This window comes from Thermobia domestica, chromosome 2, assembly GCF_964235325.1.
Source record: "Thermobia domestica chromosome 2, izTheDome1.hap1.1, whole genome shotgun sequence".
In the NCBI taxonomy this organism is placed as follows: Eukaryota; Metazoa; Arthropoda; class Insecta; order Zygentoma; family Lepismatidae; genus Thermobia; species Thermobia domestica.
Window position 1 is genome coordinate 53,757,065 of NC_137455.1, and position 13,120 is coordinate 53,770,184.

Genomic DNA, 13,120 nt, shown 5'->3' on the forward strand with positions numbered 1-13,120 from the left:
GATGGAACACCTCCTTGAACAAAATATTATGGAAAAATAATTTACTGTATTAAGATAAATATGTACAAAACTCACGCTTCTTGAGATTGTCACAAACAAGTTCCTTATCACTGAAGGTGGAAACGTTTTTTTTTCTTTTTCTTTTTTTAACTTTTAATAGATGTAGAAGGAAAATCAAGAAATAAAGATAAAAGAGCTAGTTGTACTGGAATTGCAATCTGAGATTGAAGCTCGAAATTGTATAAAAAGGATTATCATCTTTCCTCTGCAGCTGTATTTGCTTTATCTTTCACTAACATATTATTATTTAAAGAAAAAAAAAACAGACAAAACGAGATTTTATTTGTAGTGTTTAGGCCTTTCGGAGCGCGATTGTTCTTTCCCTCCCGATCGTTGTTCATGATGGAGTACCATATTTAAAATCGTGGCTTTTAAGATTTGTTCTTTCTTGGGAAAAGGGGGCGCAGCAAATGATGCCATTGCACGGGGCGGCATATTCCCTAGGGCCGGCCCTGCTCCCAGCACTCAAGGTTACTAGAGAACAGGTTGCCTTGAAACACTTCGGTTTTCGTTCGGAGGGAGTCGGTGAAGATCGTAATACGTCACCCGTAGACCCAAAGCTTTGAAGACACTTGAGGACTCTGTGATCATCCTACAGCTTTAAATGCATTAAATAGAATTAGAATGATTATTTTAGGCAATAATCTTGGCGTACTGGAAACCAACAAAAACACAAATACTGTCGAAAATGAATTTATTTATTTCAAGCAAATTTCTTTAAAAATGTGGTGTTATATGTACTGATGAAATGCTGAACACAATGACCGAAGACAAAGATGTTATTAAGTGAAGTATGCGACATTGAGACAAAATCAGCAATGGAAGAAGATAGACTGGCGTATATAGCAGGTTGGCTTGCAGAATAAATAAATAATAAATAAATAGTAACCTTGCCCAGTACCAACAAGCTTCTGGGCACTACTACAAGTGTGTGTATTGTATGTTTCCAACGATGCTTTCAAAGAGTTAAAAATTTTCAAATACGTGATTGAATTTTCTTTTTTAAAAATTTATCACTGGTGAATAGAGTCTTAAACCTTCCAACTGGTTATGGAATACCAAAATTCGGTGGCCTAAAACGGAGAAGTCCATGGGCGTAATGGGATTATGGAAATGAAAGCAGGTGGTGTAATAATGAGATATAAGAGAGGGTAAAAATTGGAATATAAATAAGACCCCCTAAATCCTGAAATAATATCATACCTTTCACATACGAATATAAAGTGCCTGAAATCAATGGGTAAGGCAATAGCCAGATAAAAGTCAAAGAAATGGCAAGTATATCTTAAAAAAGGAAAAAAGAAAAGAAAAGAAAGTAAGAATCTTTATTAAGGGGGTAGACTACTAAATATTTTTGAAAAACTAATAATTTTTCTTTTGCCCGCTTTTCGTAAGTGGAAAGAGGTAATAAAATGTAACTTACCACAATAATAGATAATGTTATTCTACACCCGAAAATACGAATCGGAAGAATTTTAAGTGTTGCCATCGATAGAAATTACAGTGTGACCAGAATCTGAATTACTCAAAGATCTAGGTTAAGGCAGCGACTAGGAAAATGAACTCAACGGTAATTGATGACTTATCATGCTGTCTATGTTCCTTGTTTACTACTTTTTAAATAATATTTCTATTTATTCTGTAATAACTTATTTATTTTGTAATAATTTATGTAAGTTTTATAAAATAAATAGAAATATTATTTAAAAAGTAGTAAACAAGGAACATAGACAGCATGATAAGTCATCAATTACCGTTGAGTTCATTTTCCTAGTCGCTGCCTTAACCTAGATTTTTGAGTAATTCAAATTCTGTAACACTGTAATTTCTATGGTTGGCAACACTGAAAATTCTTCCAATTCGTATTTTCGGGTGTAGAATAACATTATCTATTATTGTGGTAAGTTACATTTTATTACCTCTTTCCACTTACGGAAAACGGACAAAAGAAAAAATATATTAATTTTTCAAAAATATTTAGTAGTCTGCCGCCTTAAAGGGACTTGAAATATGATTTAAAATGTCATTTTACTCCTTTTATCCAGCATAAAATTTTAAAATTTCGGTGGGGTCTGACTCCTCTCCCCCCATCAGTGGAACCTTCTAACAGCAGTTCGTGAGTTACATGAAGTTTTATGTTCCAGTGCAGCACTAAGATTATGTCTACCTGAATCTACAGCTTAACATGGGATCCCAACTATATTAACTCCTATCGAGAATTGAACCCAAGTCTCCGGGGCAAATGACTGAAAGCTAATCATTTAAACTGCGACGGAGTCCTATGCAATAATACAGGATGTGACAAAAGTCATGAAGGGGTTATAACTATGAATAACTTCTTTTATCATTAGTTCGCCTTTATATTTCACAGACTTAAAGACCAAGGATGGGAGAGATTGTTTACACTCATGTGTGGAATATAATTTCAGGCAAATAGTTTTCATAATGATTTGGAAAGAAGTTCAACATGTTATTATATAGAGATTGATGATCTCAGCTGAAAACGTTAGACACGGCCTTAAGAGAATATAGCACTTCACTACTTTACTCGTAAATCCGCCATTGTTTTACGTAATAATTCTCTTTTCCTTCTCCTATGAACAAAGCCACAAAACGTAAGACACACACAAAAAGAAAAACGAAAGAAAGAAAACTGGATCATTTGAGTTATTTGGCAAACTTTTCACGTATTCCCAGGAACTTAGTTGTAAGTCACGGCGCGACCCGCCAGCAAAGAAATCTATTTACCCTTCATCACACTTTGCTGAAGGGAAATTCCCTCTTTTATCCCTCATCCCGCTAATATTATCCTTTCTCTTCATTCTCTTAGGCTTTTTCTCCTTCTTGTCCCTATAAATAGGAAAAGAAGGAGATGAAAAAGAATAAAGTAATAATCCATCTATACACCCTTCTATTTTCCGTCGGGAATACTACCCACACAGTTTCAGGCAACTTCTAACAGTCAAAAGATGGACCTCACATAAGGAAAAGCCATGCAATCACTACAATATTGCATTGGTAAAGAAAATAATAATAATAAAAAAAGTGTTCTGCAAACAGATCAAATTGAATTGTTAAAAAAAACAAAAGCCCTAAAAAAGAATTTAACACTCACACTTATATTAGATTTCCTTTCTTACTTCCCTGTTTACATATTTTATGTGTAGGGAACATATGTGTGTGAATATTTTATTCGTATGCGTAGTGAACATTTTATTCGTATGTGTGAATATTATTTCTGTTCAAATCTTAGCTAAATCTAAACCAGGAGTTGGTCAACAAAGGGGCGCGCCCCTTTAAGAGGTAAAGTAGATCACAAAAGTGCACACAGGCTAGTTAAAGATAATTCCATATACACTAAAGGGAATAATGAGCAAGATAATACAGTGCTTCTCCATCGAAAATTGAACTCGGAACCCATCAACTAAAGTTAGATTGCCTTTTTTTTTTCAGTGAATTTGGGTGATGTTTTTCAACTTCAGTCACGGAATGTACGGATCTTGCTTTGAAATCCTGTAGAATCCTAGAAGGCTCTGGTGAGGAGACCATGTAGCCAGAATGGAAGGAATAGGAGCGCTTTCAAAATTTTAACAGGAAACCCAATCGAAAACAAAGAACATCAGGAAGACATAGGCACAGATCGGAGGATAATATTAAGATAAATCTCGCAGAAATAGAAGTACAAGTAGAAACTGGATTCATTTGGCTAAGGGCAGAAGTCAAGGAGAACTTTTGTGAATATGGCATTGAACCTTCGGGTTCTATAACCCATAGAATTGGTTAGTATCCCAAACAATGTCCCTGGGAAACAGACGCATCTGGTAACCTTAGACCTACATTAAATATACGCTGAAAATTGAAGCCCAACATTTTTGCACAGACTTATATTCCTGGATTTTGAAATATTCTACATTGAATGCAGGGCCGTGCCGTGGAAAATCAGAGTCCGGAGCGAGAGAATACGGTGGCGCCCCCATACATTTATTCCAAGCAATTTTTCCTATCTTTTTTCGTTTTTTCTCCCGAATTTTTCGCCCCTTACTTCGGTGCCCGGGGCCGTCGCCCCGCTCGCCCCCTTCCCCACGGCACGGCCCTGATTGAATGTACCCTAGGATAAAAGTATAGATTTAAATTTAATCCTTCAAGCCGAGAACCTGAGTACACATTTGCCATTTCAATGCCTATCCTGTGAGTGGGATCTAGAACATGCACTTACTGAATGGGATCTTAAATCATTCGGCATTCCCTTGCCATTTATGGAGTTAAATGTCTTACTAGCAGGAATTATTTAAACACCGCCCAGTAGGGTATAAGGATTGAGGTGTTAGTACAGATAGATTATTAAATAATGCATATATCATTATAGATTATGATTTGAATGAATTAGCCCACTTACCTTACGTAATCTGTTTTACATAGTATCATTCCTGCCTTCGTAAAACAGGACGTTCCTATATCCGCAAGCATCGCTCCACAACAAGAACATTTGAGACAACTGTTGTGCCAGTACCTGTCCAACGCATGTAGCAAGAACCTTTCAACTATTTTACCCCCGCACCCTGCACACACTTTCACTGTTGGAGGAGGTGGACTATTCATAACTCCACTGGGATTCATCACTGGGCCTCCACAACCTAATCCATTGTTATGTTGATGAATGGCATTGTTCGGTGGTCCACCGGGATTATTGAAAGGTGGGCCCTGCTGTTGGGGATCCGGAGGTTGCTGTGGGGGACCTCCACCAGTCATGTGACCATTGCTGAGCATTCCACCACCTGGACCATGATGATGATGATGGTGATAATTGTTGTTATCGGCTGGAGAATGTGGAGAACTAAGTTCTGTGTATGGATGGAAGTGCGGGTTCATTGTAAATCTTGTGACGGTGTTGCTCCTGCCTCAGCTACTCCTGGTTGACCTGCAAAGAAGAAATGCAAAACGTACTATTACTATTAATATTAGGACATTTACCAACTGTACTTAAAACTAGTACTTTTAAGTCTCTAAGCTTATTTCCATTTATTTTAGTGAATAACGAAAACACAAAGAACATCAATAATTTAGAAAGTAAGACACAAAGTATCCACAAGGCGCTATTATATGAACAATAAAAGATAAATAGATAAAAGATAATCGAAATGTGGAACAAGAGCGCCCTAGACAATATTATTTTACATGAGAAACCGTTATCACGACTCCACTTATCTGCTTTCGATTTCGAGTCATTTTGAAAATCGGCATTTATTTTCGCGTTTCTAAACAGCTGAAAATGGAAAGCCACTAGGTGACTTGTGATGACGGTACCTCACGCAAAATAATATTGTCTAGGGCGCTCTTGTTCCATATTTCAATTATCTTTTATCTATTTGAAGATATCACATAGTTATACTGTAAAATTAGCGGTATTTTAATTTCGCCGAGATGAAGACTCTTAAAGTTCACTTTTTTCACGTTTCTAGCACTCTACTATCCACTTTTGAGCATAGGTCCATATAAACTTTTTCTTCCTATTTTGATGTGAGGATTCTGTTCCCAAAATATTGTGACAATTTTTTATAATACCCTGTATATAATGAGTGCTTAACAGTTAAGACATCACACATAAACTGCGCACCCAAATTTCTCGTCTATAACAAAAGGTTTCGAAACTATTATTAGTTTATGTCAGAAGTTCCCAACCGCTGTGTCGCGACACACTAATACATGATACAATCCCATGGGGTGTATCGCAAAATTTTAGAATTTAAAAATCATGAAGCATTTCACAATTAGTCAAAATCAATTTTGAGACATATTCTACCAGTCAATGGCAGCTACAATATTCAGTGCTACAAAGAGACACTATTTTATAGAAACTTACTGTCTTACCAGGCGTTCCAGAGATAGGCTGGAAAATACATACAGACACACACACTTACTATATACCATTTTTTTTATGTCTCGTATACTCGTATAATAGTAATAAATCAAATAAGTGTGTTGTGGTGTCATAAGCGTTCAATAAACAGTGTTGTCAATCAAAAAAAAAAAAAAAAAAAGGTTGTGAACAACTGATTTATATAATAGCTGCTTGTAGATAAGTCATTCACTATAATTTAAAAAAAAATCTTAAAGAGGCCTCATCCCGACGAAATTAAAATAGGGAAAATTTTACAGTAATTATGTGATATCTTCAAATAGATAAAAAAGATAACTGAAATATGGAACAAGAGCGCCATAGACAATATTATTTTGCATGAGGTACCGTTATCACAAGTCACCTAGTTGTCTTTCCGTTTGCAGCCTTTTTCAAACGCGAAATTAAATGCCGATTTTTCAAAATGGCTGGAAATCGAAAGCAAATAAATGAGGCGTGATAACGGTATCTCATGTAAAATGATATTGTCTTGGGCGCTCTTGTTCCACATTTCGATTATCTTTTATCTATTTGAAGATATCACATAATTACTGTAAAATTAGTCGTATTTTAATTTCGCCGGGATGAGGTCTCTTAAAGTACCTAGTTAGAGGTGAGCTAAGCAAAGAGCCTCAAAACAACGCAAAAATACGAAGACAGATCTACAGATCTTTCGTTTACAAATGAAATTACAGCGTCCAAAATACGAGAATTAATTAAGACATATTGATAAAATTACGCAGAACACAAAAAGTCATCACATAAAAATTTGAATGATAATGTTAAGTCCATTCGTGCGTTAAGCATTCGTTTCTTCAATAAAATCCAAATTCAAATACATCTTTAGTTGAACGTTCGTCCATTTTCTGTCCAATATATGTTAATAAGTATTTTTAAAATATTCTTAATATTGTAAAACATTATTAAACAAAACAATAAAATTGTGAGAATACACGTAGTTATGTGAAAGCCTTGTCGTATAAATAACAGAGTATATTTTTTTTTTAAAAAAAAAAAAAAAAGCTCTTCTTAATCCTATGAATATTTCAACAGTCACTGATTAACATATAATAGTTGTGAATAAACAAAATTAGGATAAATTAGATTATTTAATTCTTAAATGTCATCTCTAATAAAGATTTATTGTTGCAATTTGTTGCAAAATAGCTGTACTATATTATCATATGTCTGTAGTCAAAAACGTAGAATTCTTCCGGTAGTATAGTTTTACATGACAGGGAAATGATATAAAAGAAATATTGTTGTATTCAGAAAAGGAAGTCAGAAAATACTAGAGAATAAAACTAGTTTCAATTGCTAAAAAGAAACGATAAGAATACAAGATTATATATATATATATATATATATATATATATATATATATATATATATATATATATATATATATATATATATATATATATATATATATATATATATATATAAAGAATAGTTTGATTTGATTCAGTTGTGAAACAAGGTTCTGATGGAACATACATTACGTCATAGTAACCACGCCCGGTAACACTAGGTGGAGGGTATTTCATTAAATGTTCTAATCAGCTAATACGAGAACCTAGTGATAATTAGACCGATCAAAGTTAAACTGGTGTTTAACTAATATTTTCTTGTATGACTAACACCACTTTTCCGATAAACAAAACAGGTGTTTTCCTTTATCACTAAAACTACCAGTCATCTATTGAAATCCGTCACCTTTCAGACTTGACATATTCCTTTATCACTAGAATATTCAATCATCTATTAAAATCGCCACCTTTCAGACTTGACATTTTCCTTTATCACTAGAATTTTCAGTCATTTATTGAAATCCGCCACCTTTCAGACTTGACATATTCCTTTATCACTAGAGCTTTCAGTTATCTATTGGAATCCGTCGTCTTTCAGACTTGACATTTTCCTTTATCACTAGAGCTTTCAGTTATCTATTGGAATCCGTCATCTTTCAGACTTGACATTTTCCTTTATTACTAGAACTTTTAGTCATCTATTGAAATCCGCCACCTTTCAGACTTGACATTTTCCTTTATTACCAGAATTTCCAATCATCTATTGAAATCCGCCACCTTTCAGATTTGAAATTTTCTGTTAACAGATTGACTTTTTCAGATGTTATTTCTTTGACTTTTTTTTTTTTTTTTTTTTTGCGTGACTTACAACACTAACTTTCAGCCGTCCAGTTACAACTGCACATGACAAAGTAGACAATAGCACTAACTTTTACACGTTATTTTCACTATTGTTTCACAACACTACGATTTGTTAAAAAAAAAAAAAAGGAAAAGAAAAAGATAAATTTACAAACTCGTACATTTTAAGAACTGAACCCCCAAATCTGGCACAGTAGAATACATGGAAAGCGTAAAAGGAATATTTTCCGCTATGAAGGAAGTGCGGTGAATAGATCGTTTTACGCGGTGTTTCACGATCAGTAAACACAGAATTGATTACAAGAGTAAACGATCCTCTACTTCCGGTAGACTTCTCTAACCCTCTAAAAAAAATATGATCTTCCAAATCAACCTCAAAAATTCCGACGCATCTTAAGGTTATCGTCTTTCCAAAAATCAAATTCCGCTTTCAATATACAACACGTAAAAACCAGTGTTGTTACAACACTCTTATAATCACTTAACCTTCAATTTCTTAGCGCATCTTCACATCGATCTCAGAGATTTTATGATCGGGGCTAGAGTTGCCTACAGACAAGACTGAGGCTGTGTCATCTCGAAAAGGTGTCGCAAAAGTGGTTTCCACTCAAAAAGTGTGTTTCTATCAAAAGTGTGCTATATCGTCTCGAAAAGGTTTCGTAAAAGTTGTTTTCACTCAGAAACTGTATTTGTTTCCATTGAAAGAGTGCTATATCGTCTCAAAAAGGTGTCGTAAAAGTGGTTTCCACTCAAAAAGAGTATTTGTTTCTATTGAAAGAGTGCTATATCGTCTCGAAAAGGTGTCGTAAAAGTGGTTTCCACTCAGAAAGTGTATTTGTATCTATCAAAAGTGTGCTATATTGTCTCGAAAAGTTGTGGTAAAAGTTGTTTTCACACAGAAACTGTATTTGTTTCCATTGAAAGAGGGCTATATCGTCTCGAAAAGGTGTCGTAAAAGTGGTTTCCACTCAGAAAGAGTATTTGTTTCTATTGAAAGAGTGCTATATCGTCTCGAAAAGGTGTCGTGAAAGTGGTTTTCACTCAGAAAGAGTATTTGTTTCTATTGAAAGAGTGCTATATCGTCTCGAAAAGGTGTCGTAAAAGTGGTTTCCACTCAGAAAGAGTATTTGTTTCTATTGAAAGAGTGCTATATCGTCTCGAAAAGGTGTCGTGAAAGTGGTTTTCACTCAGAAAGAGTATTTGTTTCTATTGAAAGAGTGCTATATCGTCTCGAAAAGGTGTCGTAAAAGTGGTTTCCACTCAGAAAGAGTATTTGTTTCTATTGAAAGAGTGCTATATCGTCTCGAAAAGGTGTCGTGAAAGTGGTTTTCACTCAGAAAGAGTATTTGTTTCTATTGAAAGAGTGCTATATCGTCTCGAAAAGGTGTCGTAAAAGTGGTTTCCACTCAGAAAGAGTATTTGTTTCTATTGAAAGAGTGCTATATCGTCTCGAAAAGGTGTCGTGAAAGTGGTTTCCACTCAGAAAGAGTATTTGTTTCTATTGAAAGAGTGCTATATCGTCTCGAAAAGGTGTCGTAAAAGTGGTTTCCACTCAGAAAGAGTATTTGTTTCTATTGAAAGAGTGCTATATCGTCTCGAAAAGGTGTCGTAAAAGTGGTTTTCACTCAGAAAGAGTATTTGTTTCTATTGAAAGAGTGCTATATCGTCTCGAAAAGGTGTCGTGAAAGTGGTTTTCACTCAGAAAGAGTATTTGTTTCTATTGAAAGAGTGCTATATCGTCTCGAAAAGGTGTCGTAAAAGTGGTTTCCACTCAGAAAGAGTATTTGTTTCTATTGAAAGAGTGCTATATCGTCTCGAAAAGGTGTCGTGAAAGTGGTTTTCACTCAGAAAGAGTATTTGTTTCTATTGAAAGAGTGCTATATCGTCTCGAAAAGGTGTCGTAAAAGTGGTTTCCACTCAGAAAGAGTATTTGTTTCTATTGAAAGAGTGCTATATCGTCTCGAAAAGGTGTCGTGAAAGTGGTTTTCACTCAGAAAGAGTATTTGTTTCTATTGAAAGAGTGCTATATCGTCTCGAAAAGGTGTCGTAAAAGTGGTTTCCACTCAGAAAGAGTATTTGTTTCTATTGAAAGAGTGCTATATCGTCTCGAAAAGGTGTCGTGAAAGTGGTTTTCACTCAGAAAGAGTATTTGTTTCTATTGAAAGAGTGCTATATCGTCTCGAAAAGGTGTCGTAAAAGTGGTTTCCACTCAGAAAGAGTATTTGTTTCTATTGAAAGAGTGCTATATCGTCTCGAAAAGGTGTCGTAAAAGTGGTTTCCACTCAGAAAGAGTATTTGTTTCAATTGAAAGAGTGCTATATCGTCTCGAAAAGGTGTCGTAAAAGTGGTTTCCACTCAGAAAGAGTATTTGTTTCTATTGAAAGAGTGCTATATCGTCTCTTCTTGTCAGCAACCCTATTCGGGTCATTTCTGGCACGGAGTTCTAGCTTCCAGTTTAGCATGGAACAAGTATATCCAACTAAAAGTAACAATCTGAACCTTTACTGCTTAGACTGGTGGCTAGCACAAGTCTTTAGTGCACAAGGTCCCGGGTTCGATTCTCATTATGACAGCCTTAAAATTTGAACATATTATGATGGTTCAAATCCCACATGAAACTGTAGATGCACGTTGCATACAGCCTTGGTATTGAAAAGCGACACTAAATTCACTCCCTCAAAATATATATATATATATATATTTAAAAATTATAGGTGAAGCAGGACTCTGGGGTTTTCTTTTACCTGAGCCTGTGGTTAAACCTTTGTAGTTATTACTCACTGGAAATCGTCCCAGAGTTTAGACAAAAAAATAAAAAAAAGACAAAACAGCTCTATTATTAAGCTTCAGATGCAGGCTAGCTAACTCTCTGTAGCTGTCATGATTCCACCTTCAAAGTAATAAATAAGGTATATCATTACATTTTAATTTCGTATGAAACTATTGCAACAAAACCCCATCAATATTGAACTCCACTAAACACAGCACATTTTACGTGTACGCTTTTGTACAAGAATTTCTTACTTCAGGCTGTCGGAAGAATGAGAGAGAGACAAATTGATATATAATACATAACAATAACGGACGCTAGTACTAAAGTACATTCTAGTCTCACGATGAAGGGGGAAAAAAATACGGATGTTATTATACAAAGCAGCAACTGAGTATACAAGCTCTTGAGTACTCTAACAACAACAATAATAATATTATAACAAAAACCTGTAGGTAGGTAAGTATATGTATATATATGTATAAAGCGTGGGTTCAAAACTACCAAGAACCCCTTCTCCTTATGTAGGTACGGATCAATGAAATAAGAGCGAAACTGGTATTTTGCCTCCGTCGATATTACATGCATAATTTACCTTTAGATCCTTATCCCTACCCCTTCCCTTCTATGCCGTTTTCCAACTTTCCTGGTGCATTCTGGGAATTCCTTAACTATGGTGTATATATATATATATATATATATATATATATATATATATATATATATATATATATATATATATATATATATATATATTTCTCTCTTAAACCCCTACCTCTTTAGCAGTAGGCTACCACCAAAGCCTTTTGAGTTGTGTTGTATTCTGTTCCACAGAAATTTCTCGTCTCTCTATGCTTTAAAAAGGACCCACTTTTAACTCATAGTGAAGTCAGTAACGTATACTGTATTGTTAAGTGGGTGTTGGGTTTGGATAGTTTTCTTCATTGGTTATTTTTCCTTTCCGCTGCATAATTTCTTTTTTAATTCTCCTCCAAAATCGCTAACTTTGTGGTCGTAGAATAATATATATATAACCGTAGCTTCTGTAGTTGAGATAAGTTACTCCAAAAGGATATACCAGTAGGAATATAGATATCTGTAGTTTCCCTCTACGTGGATTCACATTCTGTATACTAAAGGGAGCAAGAAATATAGAAAAATGGTGAGAGGGAGAAGAAGATGCAAACGGAAGCCTTTGGGGGGGGGGGGCTGAGATGTTTGTTTGCTCTGGGAGTATTTTTACTTTTAGTTTCTGTATCTTTCCCCACGGTTTACTTATCTGGCCACCACTAACTTCATTTCGTGTGGTGCGAAATTCTATCTGAAACAATACTTTATCTTTCAAGGGTAATATGGATATACGTTTGAAGATGTAAAGATAAAGGGATTATGTACGATCGTCGAAGAGGTAAGATAATACAGAATGAGGCAAAAGTCAGACTGCTTAACCCAGAGCGATATTTAGCCCTAAATGGCTAGTTGTTACGAATTTCAAAAGTTTAAGTATACTTTACATAATAAGATATCTGTATATATTTTGAATGTGATATCGAATGTCGCGTGTACGATACGATTTTCTATATATGTTTCTGCTTACTGGAGTACGCAAGGGAGAGTTAACCCTTCTTCCCCTTCAACAAAATATAATAGGTTCTTGCTTCCTAACCACGAGGGTCCAGAGTCGAATCCGTGGACAGCATCCTGATTGAGGCTTTTCGAGAGTTTTCCACCAGTTCCACCAGGCAATTGAATGGGACTTTTAAATGTATATCCTGCCCTATTTCTTTCCATTGTTGTTATTATTATTGCTGTACATTATTAATAATTCCAGGTTAAATTGGCCTCAGAGACTGTAGCTGAAAAATTTTTTTAATGCTTCACGAAGCTGCATCTGGAAGCTCTACTTTAACGTCCTAGGAGCTCTATCTATCTGGGAATTCTGTTTTAACATCCCACGAGTCTGGAAATCGTTGTTTTAACATTCCACGAAATTCTACCTGGAAATTCTTTATATTATATTATATATATATATATATATATATATATATATATATATATATATATATATATATATATATATATATATAATATAACGTAATACGAGGTTCTATCTGGAAATCCTTGTTTTAACTTTACGAAGACTATATTTGGAAATTCTTTTTTAACGTCCCACAAGGCTCTGTCTGGACAGTCTTTTTTTTTAACATCCCACAAGGATCTAAC

The 13,120-nt window shown here is 34.9% G+C and overlaps 1 protein-coding gene across 3 annotated transcripts in view; it reads right to left on the bottom strand.

Moving 5' to 3' along the window:
- Positions 1-13,120, bottom strand: part of LOC145672189 (LIM domain transcription factor LMO4) — a 565,777-nt gene that overhangs the window by 167,960 nt on the left and 384,697 nt on the right. For all 3 annotated transcript variants that reach the window (XM_081741532.1, XM_081741535.1, XM_081741533.1), the window contains exon 2: positions 4,457-4,978. In XM_081741532.1, the coding sequence (XP_081597658.1) occupies positions 4,457-4,929 (473 nt within the window). In that variant the 5' untranslated portion in view covers positions 4,930-4,978. The remainder of the gene's footprint in view (positions 1-4,456; positions 4,979-13,120) is intronic.